The sequence below is a fragment of the Abrus precatorius genome, unplaced genomic scaffold (genome assembly GCF_003935025.1).
Source record: "Abrus precatorius isolate BTA unplaced genomic scaffold, Abrus_2018 Scaffold7, whole genome shotgun sequence".
NCBI classification, from domain to species: domain Eukaryota; kingdom Viridiplantae; phylum Streptophyta; class Magnoliopsida; order Fabales; family Fabaceae; genus Abrus; species Abrus precatorius.
This window is the reverse complement of record NW_020874417.1, coordinates 11,422,499-11,442,532: the sequence shown is the minus strand read 5'-3', so window position 1 is coordinate 11,442,532 and position 20,034 is coordinate 11,422,499. Positions and strand designations below refer to the sequence as shown.

At 31.9% G+C, this 20,034-nt stretch overlaps 1 protein-coding gene across 1 annotated transcript; it reads right to left on the bottom strand.

The window, feature by feature from the left end:
• Positions 1 to 15,483: 15,483 nt before the first annotated feature.
• LOC113872408 (copper transport protein CCH-like) lies at positions 15,484 to 18,828 on the bottom strand. The gene is made up of 3 exons (XM_027509941.1): positions 18,697 to 18,828; positions 17,436 to 17,511; positions 15,484 to 16,453 (listed from the first exon to the last, which is right to left on the bottom strand). The coding sequence occupies exons 1-3, from the start codon at positions 18,706 to 18,708 to the stop codon at positions 16,098 to 16,100; spliced, it is 444 nt and encodes a 147-aa protein (XP_027365742.1). The 5' UTR covers positions 18,709 to 18,828; the 3' UTR covers positions 15,484 to 16,097.
• Between the last annotated feature and the right edge of the window lie 1,206 nt (positions 18,829 to 20,034).

The window sequence follows — 20,034 nt, the reverse complement described above, 5'->3', positions numbered from 1 at the left end:
GTAAATCAAATGATGCATAATAGTTTAGACATAGGTGCATAGTGCAGAGAACTCGAGTTGTATTTTGCATTGTCCAATCAAATCAATATAATAAAATAATAATAAATAATAATAAATATTAAAATTAATAAAAAGGTAATGAAAGGAATGGTTACAGTACGTGCCAGTGCCCACATCTTATACATCTATCAAATTAGATTTAACATATTAAATAAAATAATATTAAATCAAAGAAAAAAGAAAGAAAAAGTTAATTTAAGCATGTCTTTTGTGCCATGGGCATATACATCTACGTAGAGTAAAAAAAAATAACTGAGAAAAAATAAGCTTATACATAACAAGTTTTAAAAAAAATAAAGAAGAAGAAATGAGCTTATGCAGAGTAATTTAAAAAAAAAAAAATCGAAGAAGAAAAAATAAGTTTACCGATATAGCGATTTAAACGGTATAGCAGTGGTTAATGGTATACTATTTTCTTTCCTTTTTGTTTTCTTCTTCTTCTCTCTTTTTTTTTTTGCGTTCATTTTTCTTTGATATTGTATTTTTTTTAAAACTTTTCTGGTATTCTTCTTTCGCTTTGTTATCTAGATCTTCAAAACACTCTCTTAGAAATTTTCTATTTTTTTTATTGCCCCCTCTCTACGGATCTCTTTTGATTTTATACTAGTCATTTAGAGTTTTTACAAAACGCCAAAAATCTTGAGTTTTTTCCTGTTTCATGCTTAAAATCGGTTTCTGATATTGGAGTATTAAGCTTGTATAGTGCATGCTTCTATTTCCAGGAACCAAACTTTTTTTAAAATTTTTTCATTTTTCTGTAATTTTTTTTAATTTTATTTTTATATTTTTTTTAAAAAAATTAGAGGTAAAAATTGATTTTCACAACTACTATCACAAAAACTGAATCGATCTCAATAAAGTCAATCTTGGAAGATCAAAATTGGAAACAAGCTATGATTGATGAGTATCAGGCTCTATCATAAAACAACACTTGGTCTTTGGAGACACTTCTGTCAGATAAGATTGCAATAAGTTGTAAGTGAGTCTTTAAACTTAAATACAATTTAGATGGTAGTATAAATAAATACAAAGTTAGGCTTGTTGCAAAAGGTTTTCAACAAGTAGAAGGCTTTGACTTCAAGGAAATATTTAGTCCAATGGTAAAACTAAGTACAATAAGAACTATTTTAATTGTTGCCCTGTCCAAGCAATGACCAATAAGATAATTTGACTTCAATAATGCTTTTTTAGATGGTGATTTGAGTAAGGAAGTATATATGCCACGACCTCCAAGTTTCTCTCAAGGATCTTTCAAAATGACTTAAAAACTTAAGAAGACTTTTTATGGCTTAAAATAGGCTCTCATGACAAATATATCTCAGACTTGTTACAGAAAACAAAGATGAGAGATTGAAAACCTACACCTACCCCTATGACATTTGGTCTTAAGCTCTTAATCGATGAAGGAACACTTTTTTCTAACCCTTAGTTATACAATTCTATAGTTGGAGCTCTTCAGTATGCAACTTTCAGTAGGCCAGACATTGCTTATTGTGTGAATAAAGTTTGTCAATTCATGCAAAATCTTCTTGACTCTCATTGGAAAATAGTTAAAAGAATTCTGCGATACTTACAAGGAACCTTAAATCATGGTTTAAATTTTCAACCATCCACTCATTTAAAACTCTATGCTTATTTTGACTCAGACCGAAGATGGATCCAAATGATAGAAAATCAACATCTGGTATGTGTTTACCTTGGACACAACTTAATCTCTTGGATAATTAAGAAATAATTAGTGATTTCCAGGTCCAGTATAGAAGCTGAATATAGAAGTATTGTTGTAACCATCATTGAATTCATTTGGATGAAGACTTTGCTCTATGAACTACAAGTTTCTCTCCCTTTAGATTTTCCACTAGTATTTTGTAATAATCTTGGTGTTATTCTTCTTATAGCCAATCTTATCTTACATTCTAGGACAAAACACTTTGAGCTAGATTACACTTTGTCAGGGAATAAATGTCTCAATCTCAAGTTTTTAGTTCTTCACATTCCTGCCATTTCTGAAGTAGCTGCTATTTTTACAAAAGTTGTTTCGTAATCATTATTTCATCAATTTTGTTTCTAACTCAATGTCTTAGCCAAACCTTCACTTGAGTTTGAGGGGGAGTGTAAAGAAAAATAGTTGTAACAGTTAGGAATTAGTTATTCAGTTATGTAGTTCTTTAATTTGTTTTCTTGTTCATTTGTAATCTGTATATATATGTACATATCCTTTCATTATGAGTTGTAAGAAATCATATCCATAATACAATTCACATTTTCTCATTTTCTAGTCATTCTTCTTTCATTATTCTGTTATACTCTAACTTGATACCTTTCATATTTGAATTATTAGGGAGAAAAGAGTTAATTTTATATCTTCCTTGCATAACTACGAATGGGGGAGTTTAGAAATATCATGTGAGCATGTGATATAGGGTTTATATAGGAGCTAGATTAGCTGGAATAAGCACTTAGAAGGGTGTTAGTTAATTTTACAAAGTTAGTTATTAGTTACAAGGAAGTTAGTTAAGATTTTCCATTAATTTAGTTGTTAGTTATAGTTATAAATATAAGTTCTTCATTTTTCTAAGATATCATGTCATAATCATTACAATTCCTCTCTGTATTTCCTTAAATTCAATAAATCATTTAGAGTCTTTTATCTTCAGCAATATTCTCAATTTTCTCTGGACTATTTCTTCCTTATCAATTGGTATCGTTGAGCTTGTCCCTTCCCACGTGAGCTCGCGCTTCCATGGTAAAAAACACAAGAACTCAGACAGTAATGAAAGATGTGGAGGATTGTGTTGCGGCATGTATTGAAACACGGTTGATGGAGCTAGCCAGAAACATTCAGAAGGTATTGGGTGAATCTTTTAAAGAAACTATTAAAGAAATGTTCCAAACGTCACATGATCATGATGATGATCATACTTCTCATTTTGGAAACACATTCAGAGATGAAGGTGTTGTTAATTCTCAATGTTCATAGGCACTAGGTTATCAAGACTTGGTTTTCCTAAATTTTGTGGTGATAATGTTCACAATGGATCTACCAAGCTAAAAATTGTTTCCCTATTGATAATACACCTAAGGGTGTTAAGGTCAAGATAACTATAATTCATCTAGAAGGGAAAACTTTACAATGACACACAACTTTTGGTAGGATAGCTAGTACTTTTCCTATCAATAATTGGACAGGTTACATGAAATTGTTGATTGAGAGGTTTAGTGAGGTATATGATGATCCAATGGCAGAATTGATAAAATTATGACAAACATCAACTGTTGAGAAATATCATGAAGACTTTGATAGGATTATTACTAGATTGTAACTTTCAGAGAAACACACTTCGAGTTTTTTCTTGGGAGGATTAAAAAAGGATATTCAAATGTTGGTTAGAATGTTTCAACTAGTTTTTATGATGAAGGTGTTTAGCTTGACTAAAATGTAAGAAATTGCCAGTTCTCAGTGTCTTATTGTACCAAGTTTTAGTAGACAGCCTAAAAAATACCTGCAACCAAGTCCTTGTTAGGAGAAAAACCTGTTGATCTTATTGTAATTAGTAAAGACATTTCCAAATTATCACCCAGAATAGAAAAAATCTTTACTCCAACATACATGGCTGAAAGGAGTCCAAAGGACTTTGTTACTTTTGTCATGTACCTTTTACACCAGCTCATAGTGTGACACATAAGAAATTACAATTACATGTTTTAGAAATTGATGATCTTAAAGATAAAATAAAGGCAACAAGTGTTGATCACAAGATTGATGAATTGGATGTGAGTGAACCGTAGATTTTAGTAAATGCTTTGATTGGAATAGCAAACTTCAGAACTACGAGGGTCACTGAAAGCTATGGAAAAAAACATCTTTATGTTCTATAATAGATAGTGGAAGTATAATAATTTTTTGGATATTGCTATGGCCAAAAAATTGGACAGTAAGATGAAGATTTAGACTCTTTGAATGTAGTAGTTGCAAATGGTATAAAACTAAAAATTTTATTTGTGATTAAGAATCTTACATGAACTATTCAACAAACCTTTTTTACTTCTAATATGTTGTTTATTCCTTTAAGATGTTGTGATGTGGTGTTAGGTATTGAATGATTGTTTACTTTAGGAAATATTATTTGAAATTTTGAAAAGTTGGCTACAGAATCTTGAGAGGTATTACAATAAATGGAGTTCAGGCACTGAAAAAAAATAACTATAGAGAGATTTTAATGATAGTGTTCGTCTTACTATGTTACAATTAAGTTCTGAGAAGAATTCATTACTTCATTCCTTTACCACATATGTTGATCAGCCTGACATTCTACTAGTGATTTTACAGCTCTTCGATACTTTTGTAGATAAATTTTTGGAGCCTACTCAACTACCTCCCACTAAACCTCACCATGACCATAAAATTCCACTTATCCTCAACACTAATCCAAGAATACTTGAAAACTGAAGTTATTTAGGCTAGTAGTAGCCTTTTTGTTAGCCCTGTTGTATTAGTAGGCAAAAAGAATGGATCTTGGAGGTTATGTGTTGACTACAAGAATTTAAACAAAGCTACTATTAAGAATAAGTTCCTTATTCTTTTGGTAGATGATTTGCTGGATGAGTTACATGGTGGACACTATGAGGATGCGAGTGTGGATAATATGAATAATTAGTCATGCTATTTGGGGCCTCACAAATACACCTGTAACGTTTCAAGGACTCATGAATGACATATTTAAACAGTTTTTAAGAAAATTCTTACTGGTTTTTTTTTTTATGATATACTCATTTATAGCAAAACATTACATGAACATGTGCACCACCTCCATCAGGTATCAATAACCATGAGGACCAATTCCTTATTTGCTAAGAGGTCTAAATGCTATTTTACTATCAATAAAGTAGAATATCTTGGTCATTTTACCAATGGTGAAAGGGTTGCAACTGATGCTGCTAAGATAGAAGCAATGGTTTCTTGGCCATTACCTCAGGCAATAAAACAACTCAGAAGAATTTTGGGATGCTGGCTATTACAAGTGGTTTGTTCATAGACATAGAGTTATTGCGAAGCCTATAATAGATGTGCTTAAGAAGGACAATTTTTGTTGGACCCCTGAAGTAAATGAGACATTTCATCAGCTGAAACACTTGCTCTCTCTTATACCTGTCTTCGCCTTTCCAGATTTTAATAAAGAAGTTGTAATTGAAGTAGATGCTTCAGATTTTGGCATTGGAGCTATTTTGATGCAAGATAAGTATCTCATTGCTTACATTAGTAGATCTTTGAATAAGCAACAATAATCTCTCTCAACTTATGAAAAAGAGCTCCTGCCTATGGTATTTGTTGTCCAAAAGTAGAGACATTACTTGTTGAATAGGCATTTCATCATTAGAATATGTAACAATAGTTTGAAGTTTATATTAGAGCAAAAGGTTTCTATTATTTTCTAACAGAAATGGCTAGTCAAGCTAATGGAATTTGACTTCTCTATTAAATACAAGCTAGGCAAAGAAAATGCAGTAGCTAATGCTCTTTCTAGACTGGATTTGGTTGAATGTCACACATTAACTACTCAAGAATTACAATTGGATTTGTTAACTAGGATTCAACACTTGTGGTCCACTGATCCTAATTTGTAAAAATTGATTTCTGATGTTACAAATGATCCTTCATCCCATAAACATCATAGTTGGTTGAATGGAGAATTAAGAAGAAAAGGCAGACTGGTTATAGATAATAATCCAACTTTAAAACAGACTTTGCTTCAACGATTACATGCTTTTGTAGTTGGAGGCCATTCTGGTAAGGATGCTATATTACAGAGTTAAATCAGTGGTTTATTGGAAAGAATTACACAAAGATGTCCAATTGTTTGTTCAGTAATGTACTACTTGTCAACAATGTAAACGTGAGATAGCAACTACTCCTGATCTTCGTTGGCCACTCCTGATTCCCGGACATGTTTGGCAACACTTCACAATGGACTTCATTGAGAGACTTCCCCTCTCTTATTGCAAGCAAGTCATTTTTGTGGTTGTGGACAGATTGATCAAAGTAGCTCATTTCATAGCCTTGTTTTATCCTTATACAGCTTGTGAAGTAGCTCAATTATTCTTTAACAATGTCTTTAAGTTACATGGTTTTTCTAATACTATCACTAATGATAAGGATGTTGTTTTTCTCAGTCAATTCTGGCAAGATTTCATAAGTGTGCAGGGTGTTCAAGTCCAGTTATCAACATCTAATCACCCTCAAACAGATGGTCAAACAAAAATTGTCAACAGGTGCCTTGACACTTATTTGATATGCATGTATTTTGATACTCCACAACAATGGCTTAAGTGGTTGCTTTTGGCCGAATGGTGGTACAACACTACCTTCTATTCCTCTATTCAAGCTACTCCTTATAAGATAGCGTAGCTAACCTCTTCCTGCACATTTGCCTTATATTCTAGGTGAACCTAAGTTAGAATTGGTGGACAGAAGTTTAATCAAGAGGAAGGAAATGTTGAAAGTTCTAAAGTTTCATTTAAAGCGTACTCAAGATAAAATAAAATAGTTGGTAGACCAGCACAGGCTGAGAGACAATTTGACATAGAAGACATGGTTTATGTGAAGTTAAATCCTCATAAGCAAGTTTTTGTTATACACATAAGCAATGCCAAGTTGGTCTCCAAGTATTCTGGTCCTTTTAAAATCTTTGATCGTATTAGAGTTATTGCTTATAAGTTGCAGCTTCTTGTTTCTTCAAGAATCTACAATGTTTTTCATGTTTCCCAACTAAAAAAATACGATGACATGATTTCAAACTCTATTCTTCCATTTTGTTCTTCTAATACCCTTACTGACAAAGAACCTGAAGCTATTTTGGATAAGATCATTGTCAAGAGAAGAGGCCAAGTTGTCATTAAGGTTTTGGTTAAGTAGAAACATCTTCTTCTTGACAATTCCACATGGGAGTTCTACTATGATCTAAAGAATAAGTTTCCCTCTTTTAATCCTTGAGGACAAGGATGGTTCAAAGGGGAGGAGATTGATATAGAATTTATACGAGTTAGATTACTAGGAATAAGAGTTTAGAAGGGTGGTAGTTAGTTTTACAAAGTTAGTTGTTAGTTACACGAAAGTTAGTTAAGACTTTCCTAATTAGTTACAACTATAAGTATGAGTTACTCATTTTTCTAAGATATCATAGCACAATCATTAGAATTCCTTTTTGTATCTCCTTCTTGAATTCAATAAATTATTCAAAAAATTTTATCTTCACCAAGATTCTTTATTTTCTCTATAGTTCTACGGTTTGTTCCATTCCCTAGACTATTTCTTCCCTATAAGCATGAAAGGATAATGGATTGAAGGATGATAAGAGGGGACAATGGCATGGAGAAATGGTTTGGGCTGAAACAATGAACCTATTTGAAGTGGCTCATTTCGTACCCAAGAAACCCATATATGAACAAGGTTTAATTTTACTTCTTCATCTAGCTACTTTAGGTTGGGGTAGGTCTTGAAGGAAGCTATAGACTATACTTTGTGTTTGGAATAGGAAGCTACGTGGGAGTATGAATTACAAAGAAAGTTTGTAAAATTTGCTAAAATACAATAACACCGTTGAGGATAAGGGTGATCCAATGGACTGTTGATATGTAATTGTCAAGAAACATGATCCAGAGAAAATAATAGAACTAAAATGAAAGAAAAATAAATTTGTATTAATGTGAATCAATGAAAAAGTAAAATTACAAGAGGAGATAGGAGGCTTATACAGCCTATGGAATTAACTAACTATTAACAATTCTAAATAATTTCTAATAACCTCCGCAAGCTGAAAGTGCAGGCACTTCAATCTTAGGATGAACAACATAATGTATAAGAAACGTAAAAAAAATAAAAATACATTGATAAAAAAAAAAAAGCTAGCACCAATAAGCCTTTAATATGATTAAAGATAGAATACTAGATAGAAATAAGCTTCAACATTTAATCAACCAGTTAAAGCAACATAAAAAAAATTAATATTTGACTATTCAAAGAAGAAACTTTCATCAACATTAGCTTAACGGTTAAGGGAATAAGCAAAATCATGCTTAACCACCACCATAACAAAGTTATCAGCTTCGAAGCACAGGTATGCAAAATTAGGGAACGTATTGGTACTGGGTACGTATCCGGTACCGGTACTCATTGGGTACGTACCCGATAAATACTGGAAAATATTTTTTTTTAAAAAAGGGTACATTGTGGGTACATATTGGGTACTTCTTGGGTATATTTTCGGTACACGTATCTATTAAAACGATGTCATTTTTTGGTTATTAATACTTTGTTTTTCGGTTTTCCCTTTTTATGATTTTGTGCCCTAAATCTCAAACCCTTACTTGAGAGAACGTGTTGTTGTACACCCCCAAGCATCCATGAGTTACAACAGCTGGCGGAGGCAATGCAAATTAGGGAACCGACAAGTTCTTCCGCAGAAGTAAGGCAGCTAGTAGACCACCTCAGTGAGCAAGCCAAGGAGGTGGCCAGTGAAGCTTCAATGGAAAGAACACCTAGAGATCTTGCAATGTGGATGGCTGGGCTAATGCTAGCATTCGCTATCTCCATAGCACTTGCTCAAAAGGTCTAGGGTTATACTGGTTATTAATACGAATGTGGAATTTTAGGTAAAAAGTATACTACGCAAGAAGAGCTTCTCCCTCCTAAATCTTAGCTTAGAAAAAAAAGGCGATTATTGTATCCTTCATTTTCATCTCTTTCCAGCTTTCATCTTTGGCGTCAGTGGCATGTATCCTCCCTTTTCAATTTTAGGTTCGATTGCTGTATTTTAATTGACACTAATTTTAATTTTTATTCTGCTACAATTGTATTGTTATTTTGGTTTGGGCTTATGATAGATAGTTTCTTCTTATTAAATTTAATTTATTAATCATAACAAAATTTTTTTTAAGCATTTGATTTGGTAAACAGTTTTATACAAAATTTTTTATTGTTAAATTTACCTTTGGATGCTTATTGTATGATTGAATGGTTAGGTTAATTTATCAAAATGTCTTCTTCACACCATTCTAGTAGTGGGTCTGCAAATGTCTCCTCTGTCTCTTCTATATCTAATAGTAGTAAATTTGCTTTTGGAAGTGTTGAGGGTCATTGTTCTCTTTGGGCCTATGTGACAATTGTACAAAGTAAAAAAGATGGAGAAGGAAATGCTAGATGGAAATGCAATTATTGTAATGCAATTTACAATAGTTCTTAGTCTAGAGTTAAGAATCATTTGTAGAGGGAAAAGGGACACGGTGTAACAATTTGTACAAAAGTGTCAAATGAATATATTAAAGAAATGAAACAAGTTGAGAGAATGACTGTTGAGAAAGCTAAACCTGTGCAAGTGCCTTTACCTACTGGAACAACAAGTTTGAATCCACATGTGGATGAGAGCAAGAGAAGAAGAGGAGGACCATTGGAAAGGGCGTTTAACAATAAGGCTAGAGATCACTTGACTTGTGAAATTGCTAGAATGTTTTATTCAGCCAGTTTTCCATTCAATATTGCTCGTAATCCATATTTTGTTAGTTCTTACACATTTGCTGCTAACACTCAAATCTCAGGTTTTCTTCCACCAGGTTACAATGCTATAAGAACTTTACTCTTGCAAAAAGAAAATGCCAACATAGTAAAGTTATTCCAACCTGTCAAAGACACTTGGCCAGAAAAAGGTGTGAGCATAATTAGTGATGGTTGAACTGATGCATAAAGAAGACCACTAATTAACTTCATGGCGGCATGTGATTCAGGTCCTATGTTTTTGAAAGCAATTAATGGATCTGGTGAATACAAGAATAAGAATTATATAGCAAACCTAATTCTACCTACCATTGAAGAAGTTGGAGCACAAGATGTTATCCAAATAATCACAGATAATGCACTTGTTTGCAAAGCTGCTGGATCTATTGTGGAATCTGTGCATCCTCACATTTTTTGTACACCTTGTGTTGTGCACACACTAAATCTTGCACTCAAAGGTATTTGTTCTCCGAAAAATACACTTGCTAATGAGGTTGCTTATAATGAGTGTAGTTGAATCTCTCAACTTGTTGATGACGCATACTTCATAACAAATTTTATTATGAATCATTCTATGAGACTTACCATGTTCAATCAATTTAATAATTTAAAATTGCTTGCCGTTGCCGAGACTCGATTTGCATCAACCATTATCATGCTTAAAAGGTTGAGAACCCTTAAGCATGGTCTTCAAACTATGGTGATTAGTGAGCAATGGTCTCATTATAAAGAACATGATGTCCTAAGAGCTACCTTTGTGAAAGAAACAATTATAAATGACAGTTTTTGGGATAAGATTGATTATATCTTGAGCTTCACGAACCCTATATATGAGATGCTTCGTTCTTGTGACACCGATGAACCAACTCTTCATTTGGTTTATGAAAAATGGGATGCCATGATCGAGCAAGTGAAATATGCAATATATCAATATGAGGGCAATGAGTTAAATGAACATTCATCCTTTTATGAAGTGGTGTATAACATTTTGATTGATAGGTGGACTAAAAGTAACACACCACTTCATTGCTTAGCTCATTCACGAAATTCTAGGTAAAGTTAATTAATTTACAAGTTTTAATTTATTTTACTTGTTGGGTTATAGTGAACTAACTTTAAGTTATTGATAGGTATTATTATAGGCAATGGCTTGATGAAGCACCAAATCGAGTACCTCTACACAAGGACAATGAGTTTTTTATAGGGAGAAATAAATGTTTGAGAAACTACTTTTTGTATCCAAGGGAAAGATTAGAGGCAACCCAGGAGTTTGTTAAATTTTCAAGTGGTGGAGAAGAGATTAGTCAATTTGATTGTTTACAAGATAGGTGGAACTTGAAGCCAAAAGAATGGTGGGTCATGTATGGTGCTGCACTTCCTAAACTTCAAATCATTGCCTTAAAGGTCCTTTCACAACCATCATCTTCTTCTTATTGTGAGCGAAATTGGAGCACATATTCTTTCATTCATTCCATGAAAAGAAATAGGCTCAACCCTAAGAGAGTTGAAGATTTAGTTTTTATACATATAAATCTTCGATTGCTCTCAAGAAAGAGTAAAAATTATTATGAGGGTGAGACCAAAATGTGGGATATTGGTGGTGATGAGTGGGATCCATTTGCAGGGGCTGGTTTTCTTGAAGTTGTTACTCTTTCCCTTGCTGAACCAGATTTGGAGCCAATGCTTTTTACTGATGATGGAGAATGGAATGATGAGATTGACACTGTTAGAGTATGAATGTTTAGCCTTTTTGTTGTTGATTGTAGAACAATTTATAAATTTGTGTTTTTATTGGAATCTTATTTGTTGAATTATATAATTCACTTTATGTTATATCATTTTGAATGGATTGTTAGACAATTTTATGTTATTTAATTATATTATATATAGACGTACTCGTACACTAGTTTTAAAAAAATTAGCGTATCCCCATACTCGTACCTGGTACCGTACCCCGTATCCATGCAACTTAAGTTATAAGCTAAAAACAACAAAACTTAATTACCAAATAGAAGTGATATCTCAACACTTAATCACTTGAAAGAAGTCTAAAAATCAAGCTAAAAAGACAAAATAACAGCCACTCGAACCCAGAGCTAGCTGGTTCTCCCCGAAATGCGTTGAGGCACAGCAGTTGACGGACATCTAGGGGTAAAGTACTGTTTCGGTGTGGGCAGTGAGAGCGGTACCAAATCGAGGCAAACTCTGAATACTAGATATGACCTCAAAATAACAAGGGTCAAGGTCGGCCAGTGAGACGATGGAGGATAAGCTTCATCGTCGAGAGGGAAACAGCCCAGATCACCAGCTAAGGCTCCTAAATGACCGCTCAGTGATAAAGGAGGTAGGGGTGCATAGACAGCCAGAAGGTTTGCCAATAAGCAGCCACCCTTGAAAGAGTGTGTAGCTTTTTATGATTACATCGGCAATAATCCAACACCAATTCTTTGATATATTTCTTGCTGGAAGTATCCTTGATCCCATTGATAACAAGTGGGACCAAATAATTCAATGGGGTAGTTGCTGAACCATACCATATAGTTCCAGCAACAACAAAAGCTGCAAAAAAGACAGCAATGATACTGTTGGAAAGGAGCATATGGATTGGTTCAAATTAATATGGAATTATTATCCCACGCTCATTCTATATTTTGCCCCTGAATAATGCTATTAGGTTCAATTCAAATAATCTATGCAGCTTCAACATCTCTTGGTCAACGTAATTTAAAAAAAAGAATAGCTTATTCCTTAGTATCTCATATGGGTTTCTTAATTATAGGAATTAGTTCTATAAGCGATACGGGACTCGATGGCGCTATTTTACAAATGATCTCTCATGGATTTATTGGCACTTTTTTCCTTGGCAGAAATTAGTTATGATAGACTACGTTTTCTTTATCTCGACGAAATGGGCGGAATGGCTATCCCAATGTCAAAAATATTCACCATTTTCATTATTTTATTGATGGCTTCTCTTGCATTGCCGAGCATGAGCAATTTTGTTGCAGAATTGATAGTTTTTTTTTGGAATAATTACCAACCAAAAATATCTTTTAATTACAAAAATACTAATCACTTTTGTAACAGCAATTGGAATGATATTATATTCCATTTATTTATTATCTATCTTACGGCAAATGTTCTATGGATGCAAACCATTGCATCCGTCAATCTTCATGAATATAAGAGTAACTTAAAAAAGAAGAACGTGACCTAAATAGTTTGTGAGCCCCATTTCATGTAACTAAAGAAGATAAACCACAAAAAATCTTTGGCCAGCAAAATTGCTACAAAACTTAGCCTCAGATTTAAAGTCATGTGTAGATATCTCTATGTCTGAAAAAGCACCTTATGTGTGCAACTAGCCCCAAGCTGAAAATTCCAGAAGCTACCAAGAGGGAATATGAGAGGCAAAAACAAAATGCAGAGAAAAATGGTAGGCAATTTCTTCAGAGGTGGCAGAACGAGAGAAAGCTTTATCTGACGGAGGAGAGAGATTAAAAATGCTTCGCCGAAGGGTTGAAGGCAGAAGCGGCAAACTAGAACCTCTCGGTTGAGGCTGCGGAGGAGGAATGTAGGGGTTGGAGACGCATCGGGGAAGAACGGGGAAAGAAGGTGTCTTGTTGATGAGGGAGTTAAGGTTGAGGGGAATGAGAATGGTGGAGAAGCCATGGACGAGAATGTTTTCTTGGTCGTAGAAGAGTTTCTTGGCGCTGGGTTGGCTGGAGGAAGAGGAAGACGGTGATAATGCACGGTGGGTGACGATGGGTCGGTGGGTTCAAGCACTAACAATCACAATCTCCGAACCCAAAATTTCTGAGGGAAAAGAAAAACAAAGAAAAGTTGAAAGAATGAGTGAAGTAAAAACCTATTTATTTTTTCCTCAGGCACAGGACAGGACAAAAAGATATAGAGTGTGAGATTTTCTCTCTATTAAATGTGCAGTAGAATCAGAAGCTCATGGTGGGTAGCATGGCTCTAACAGAACTAAAATCAAGTTGAGATTGGTTACAGGTTTTGCAATGTATCAATAGATGTTTTTGTGATTGAAAGGGAGAATGAAAAATTTATCTATGTTCCTGAACTATTTCTCGATTTGCAAATGCATTTTTGAAGTTTGTTTTAGAAGATTGCTTGTTCTTCTTCTCACCCCTTTCAACGTTATCATTTTCAAACCCCAAAATAAAATCACTTTTGGCATCAAGTTGAATGGGGTCTTTGACATCTAGCATAAATTCAGACTTTTTAGTTCACATTTAGGTATGAACCATGCTAAATTTAGAAGGGCTCCATGAACACTTGCATATTGTTGTTGTACTAATAATTTTAAAATATTGTACTCTAAACCAATGATTATTAATATTGACTTAGTACCATGTAATTTTACGAATAATTTTAAGCTGTTTATATATATTCATCTTCTTTTTAGCTTTACTCTTCGTTAGAAATTAAATATATATGAAATTATGAATGATGTAACTTAATTTTCTTTTTTTATAATTCTAGGCAATTTATAAAATAGATTCAAGTAGTGAGGAAAAAAAACTAATTTTATAATTTTGTTATCTTTAATACATATAAAATCGAATTTGGGCTACAATTTAACTGGACCACTTTTAATCCGACCAGCATCAGCTTGCTACCAAATGTGGCACGACCGAGTCAAGTCAGGTAGCCCAAATTTACAACAATATACATTTTCTGTTTAAAATTAAAATATTGCATGGGTATTATGTTAATTTACACTTTTGTTTTTCTCTATTTAAGATATGGATCAATATATAATGTAAAATAATAATATTTTTAAAAAAAGATATTACTTGCTATTGTTTTATTGTAATTTAAATAAAAAAAAACATAAAAAATAACCATAAAAATTTTAAGAGACTACAAAACAACATGCAGATCAAATAAATGAAGTATTAAATAAAAAATTAAAAAATGTTATATGACAATCTAAGTGAAAGAAGTTTAATATATTATACAGATATAGATTGTTCAACTCTTTTTAACAAAATAATAAAAACATTTATGATAATTTTTTAATTGATAAAAAACCAAACGACTTACATGAATTAATACATTTGATATGACATTTTAGTTAATTCATTAGATAGGTCTGTTTTGTCCGCTCTAGAAATATCCATACAAGTTTCAATAAACATAATATTAAATATTTTTTAATGTAATATTGCATTTTATCATCAATACTTACATCTTTTATATGAACAATATTAGTAAATTATAAATTCAACCTCTTGAAAGATTTATTAAAAAATATTTTCGAGTGTTAATTTTATTTTATTCATGTATTGTATATTTTATGAATAATATATTTATACTTTATAAATATATAATGTTTTAAACAAATATGTTATTCAATATGTAATAAGATAAATTGTTATTTGCTTTATGAGTAGAGAATGGATTATTTTATTAATAGATTAATAAAAAAATCTCAATAAATAACTTTTTGCAATTATTAAATAAATAGTTTAGTTTTTCCTTTTATTTAAATATAAAATTTGAATGAATAATAAAATTTATTTAATAATAACATTAATATATTATAAATATTTAATAATATATATTACATACTTTATAAATCCCTACATTTGTATCGACACGAAATCAAACACTGGTTAATTTATGTAATTAAATCAATAAATTTGTCAAATTCAGATACGCCTTCGCAAACTAACCTGGTCTAAGTTGTGTATCACATTCGTTTGTAGTTCTTCATTGTCACAATTGAATCAACGATTAGTTAAAAGAGAGAGAGAGAGAGAAAACGAAAAATTTAATTAATCAAAATAACTTTTAATAATTTTGTATAAATTATTTTAGATCTTTTTTATCCTTTTTTATTAAATTACAAATCATACAATCCACTTTCTTCAACAACGACGTGTCTCTAAAAATTTTCTGTGCACTTGATCAAATTATCAGCTATTTTAGAAACAACTCAATTTTTTTAATTTTTTGACTGTCAAATCATTTTGAAAAAACTGAGATATTACTCTCAACCAAGGTTGGTTTTAGATTTACATTCATACTCTAACCAAAGATATCTTTGTACACATAAGTAAAACTCATTTTGGTTCACCACCCTATAAATAATTTCAATGTTTACCCATATTAATATGGCTCAATTACAAAGAAAATTATTCATCAATTGTCTTCCTTGAATGCTGCTAAGAAATTCACAAGTCCCAATAAGCTAAAAATATGCTCAAGAGGGTGATAGTGCAGTCAGAATATAGAGTAGAGTGAACAAAATCAGTAGTAGGACGGAAGGATAATCAAGTTCAAATTCTAAATTATAGCACACTTGAAATGTATCATATATGTGAAAAATAGGCCTTCAGTTATTGTAGCTTAGATACCAGTAATAACACACTACAGATATCAGCTGACATGCACAAATTAAGTACATAAAATAGTATTTGAAACAGACCTACTTCCACATAGAAATGGAACCACCAATGTCTTAGGCAACAGTGTCAATAGAAGTTTGTGAAGGCTTGTTATCAGACTCAACTGAGGCAACAGGTGAAGTTTCTGAAGGCTTGTTTTCAGGCTCAGCTGAGGTAACAGGTGAAGTTTCTGAAGGCTTGTTTTCAGGCTCAGCTGAGGTAATAGGTGAAGTTTCTGAAGGCTTGTTTTCAGGCTCAGCTGAGGCAAGAGGTGCAATTTCTGAAGGCTTGTTTTCAGGTGGTGCTTCATCCACCCAGAATGAAGTCTTCTTCCCGGTTTTGGAAACGGCCTGCAAAACTTCCTCTGGCTGTATGTTTCCTCTTATTGTCACCTTCTGCTCCTTCACATCAATGTCAAATGACTCAACACCTACACAAATTAACAACATTACAAGAAGATTAGTGGGTATAGGGCCTTATCGCAGAACCTGCAATTCGTCTTAAAATTTGGCACTGCATGTTTTCTTCTTAATCATATTCTTTTACCAAGGAAAACAAAACCATAAAAGAAAATTAACTTTTTGAAACTTGAAGATTTTCCTTGTATTATACTTTGAGCTATTGTTTCCAATTTTCTATCTAATCGGAGGAAATTGATACAACATTTGAGGATATAGGAAACTATTTTGACCCCACATAACCAACATACTTGACAGAAGAAGGGCAGCCTTTGTAGTTGACACAAAAAATATATATGTTTTTATACATTGCATCCTACCAAAGCATAATAGAAAGAAATGCTCCATGAACAAGGCCAAGAAAGAAGTTCCAATGTCAATTTTCAGAGTATAGTCATGGCAAGAAAAATAGAATAAAATAGAATCGTTGAATACTTAAGAAAGGCTTTCAATGGTTCAATGTAGAAGCTTCATCAAATTTTATACATTCTAATTAGTAACCCAGACTTGAAAATGGCTCTTAACCTATACAGGATATTATTGGTGATGTGAAAGAGTTTACTGTGAACAGGAAAGCCACATAAATATATGATCACAGCCCAACTGAAAACAATAACTCGACAAGAGGTTTAAAGAAAAAAATTTTACAAGAACTTCAGGTGTTTAACATTACAATTTACAAATGCCATTACACAGAGATTTTAGGTATTTTAGAAAAGAAAGGAATGGAGAAGAACTTCAGAATTAAGGAAAGAGCTGACACACATCCAAAACCAAATACTTCGGCTAATTAAAATGTGAAGTATACTGCATATCTTTGTTGATAAAATTCACAAAAGAAACGCACTACCATAAAAAACTATAAATGTATGATATAATTACATTGCTACAACTGCTAAATCATTTTCATATTGAATCTGATAGTACAGATAGTTTGTTCTAGCAAAAAATTACCTTCCATTTTTCCCAAAACCCTATTCACTGCTCCAGCACACCCTTGACATGACATTCCAACTTTGAGGACAACAGTCTGCAACAATAATTAGAAAATTCAGATTGAAAGGGAAGAGACAAGCATAATCAATTATCTTAACCACAACAACACCGATATATAAAAGAAGAAAAAAAATCGTAATTCAAATTTAATAGGAACCAGAATCAATTTAAAAAGGGAAAGAAATGATAGATGGAGAGGAAGAGAGCAAAGCAAAGCAGGGCACAGTGGCCACAGAAAAGAATGATCTATTTCACTAATGCTGTTAAATTGAGATTCTAGTGACCTTAGTGTATCTGACATAAAATTTCATTTTGAAGGTACAGATATAAACAATAGGAACTAGCTATGTGGAGTATTATTCAAAGAGTGTAAGTATCAATTTAAAGACATTACTACAAACTAAGCGGTCAAAAATATCACAGCTTTTAATACAAGTGTAAAGTAACCAGTTTTTAATATCACGCGGCAGGTTGTCTACACCATAATCAGAGATTTTTAACAAACAAGGGCCAGCCATTGTTAATTTCTTATTATTAGATTTGGAGTTTTATTAATTAATTTGTTTGCGAGAAATAATGTTGAATTCAATTTCAATCAATCCCATTTTTTTATCAAAGCATATGATATGGAAGAAAAAGCATGAAAAAGTGATAAGAATATCAGATATGTTAGATACAATCTTTCAGGACAAGCCCTGCAACAAATGATAGAGTAACCGATGATCAATAAAAATAACATGCACATGAATAAAGGAACTGAAAGCACTTGAGTTGCTGAAAATAAGTCCTGATCTGCGACTCCTTAGAAGAATCCTTGCGGTCAATGTTCTAAGCTATTTCAAACACAAATTTCTAAAGCCAAAAAATGACTAATACTGAATTCATTTTTGGAATCCCAACCCAAAAGTAAAAAACTTTGAAACCCTTATTTTTTCCAGAATCAAATTTAATGGGAAATCATATTTCAAACATAAGATTCCAGCTTTACTCATGTACAGCAATAAAACCACTCTTCCTACTTCCTAACCAATCCCAGGAAATCCTAATAATATCTCAACTGAGAAACTTAACAACTTCAGCACAAGCATCTAGAACAAAGAACCAGATCATGCGAACAAACATAAAAAAAAATTAAGATGGAAAAAGGGACTCAGACTCAGAAGTCAGAATGATCATGCACAAGAAAACTGAAGAACAAAAACCAAGAAGAGTTGAGGACCTGAGAAGACATTGTTGTAAGTGTGCAAGAAAGAGAACGAAAAAGGAAGAATATATTCAAAGTTGAGTTGTAATGGAATAGAGGGTTGTGGTGAATGGTGATGGAGTGAAGGGTGGTGTCTTTATACCCAATGAGAGTGGTGAGTGAGGTGCAAGACAGACACAAGATACAACGATTCCCCGACGTAAGGTAAGTTGGTGGGCCATAGTACATTCAGATCTTCCTTAATTCCCACAATAAACAGCTACAATTTAGATTAATATTTTTAACCAAACTTTATTATTACTTCACTTGCTCAACATATTTTGTTTTTTTTCCCCCTAATTTTACTTCGTTGTATGCAAATTTTAGGCTAATTATTCTCAAGTTTTCTATATATCTTAATTTTTAAATAGACTGTTATAATTTAAAAGCTGTTAAGATAGATAATTCCTAATCTCATACTTTTGAAAGCTTTTAAATAAGTTTTTTTAAAACTACTTTTTGTGATAGTTAAAATTTTGTAATTTTTATTATAAAAATATTTATCATAATTTTATAATTTTTAACATACGAAATTTTTTTTTCCTAATAAATTTTTTTTTATTAAAGTATAAGAACATATTAAAATCTGTGGCAAACCCAAACTCTCAGATTTTGAAATAATTTTGAGGTGGTTAAAAGCCCCTTCATTGGTTAACTACGCGTCACTACTAATTATAACTTAGAAAAAAAAAAAAACATAAGTTTATTTGATAAATAACACAATTAAGTACGTCTTTATAATTTATCAAAATTCTTAAACAAGTCTTTATAATTTAGCAAATGATAAAGGATTTGAAAATTTGAACTTGTTTAAACATAACTATAAATACAAATAAACTCCAACATAACAAAATTAAATTTTATCTTCTTTCACACATAAAATATTTATTATCATTCATTTTACATAAATAAATAGTGGTGTTAGAAATTTATTTAAAACTATATAACAATCCTATAATATCAAAGATATTAAAATAATTATAACCGTCAATTTAAAAAAATATACAATACTTTTTTAAATTAATGATAAAATTATTTAATTTTTTTATTTATAAAATTTAAATTTTAAAAGTCATGTAATATACTTTAAAATTTTTCTTCAAAAAAAAGTTATTTTAATTTAAGAAGGTGTCAAGTAGCAAAAAAAAAATACTAATATAAAATTTTAAATGTACATATTGTAGATAAAATATAGATTCAACAAAAAAAAAACTCAAATTTGATTGGATTTCTTCGTTTCAAAATAAGTATGAAAGTTAAAAAAATTAGGTATTTATGGAGCATGTAAATCAACTGAGAAATAATAATTCTAGT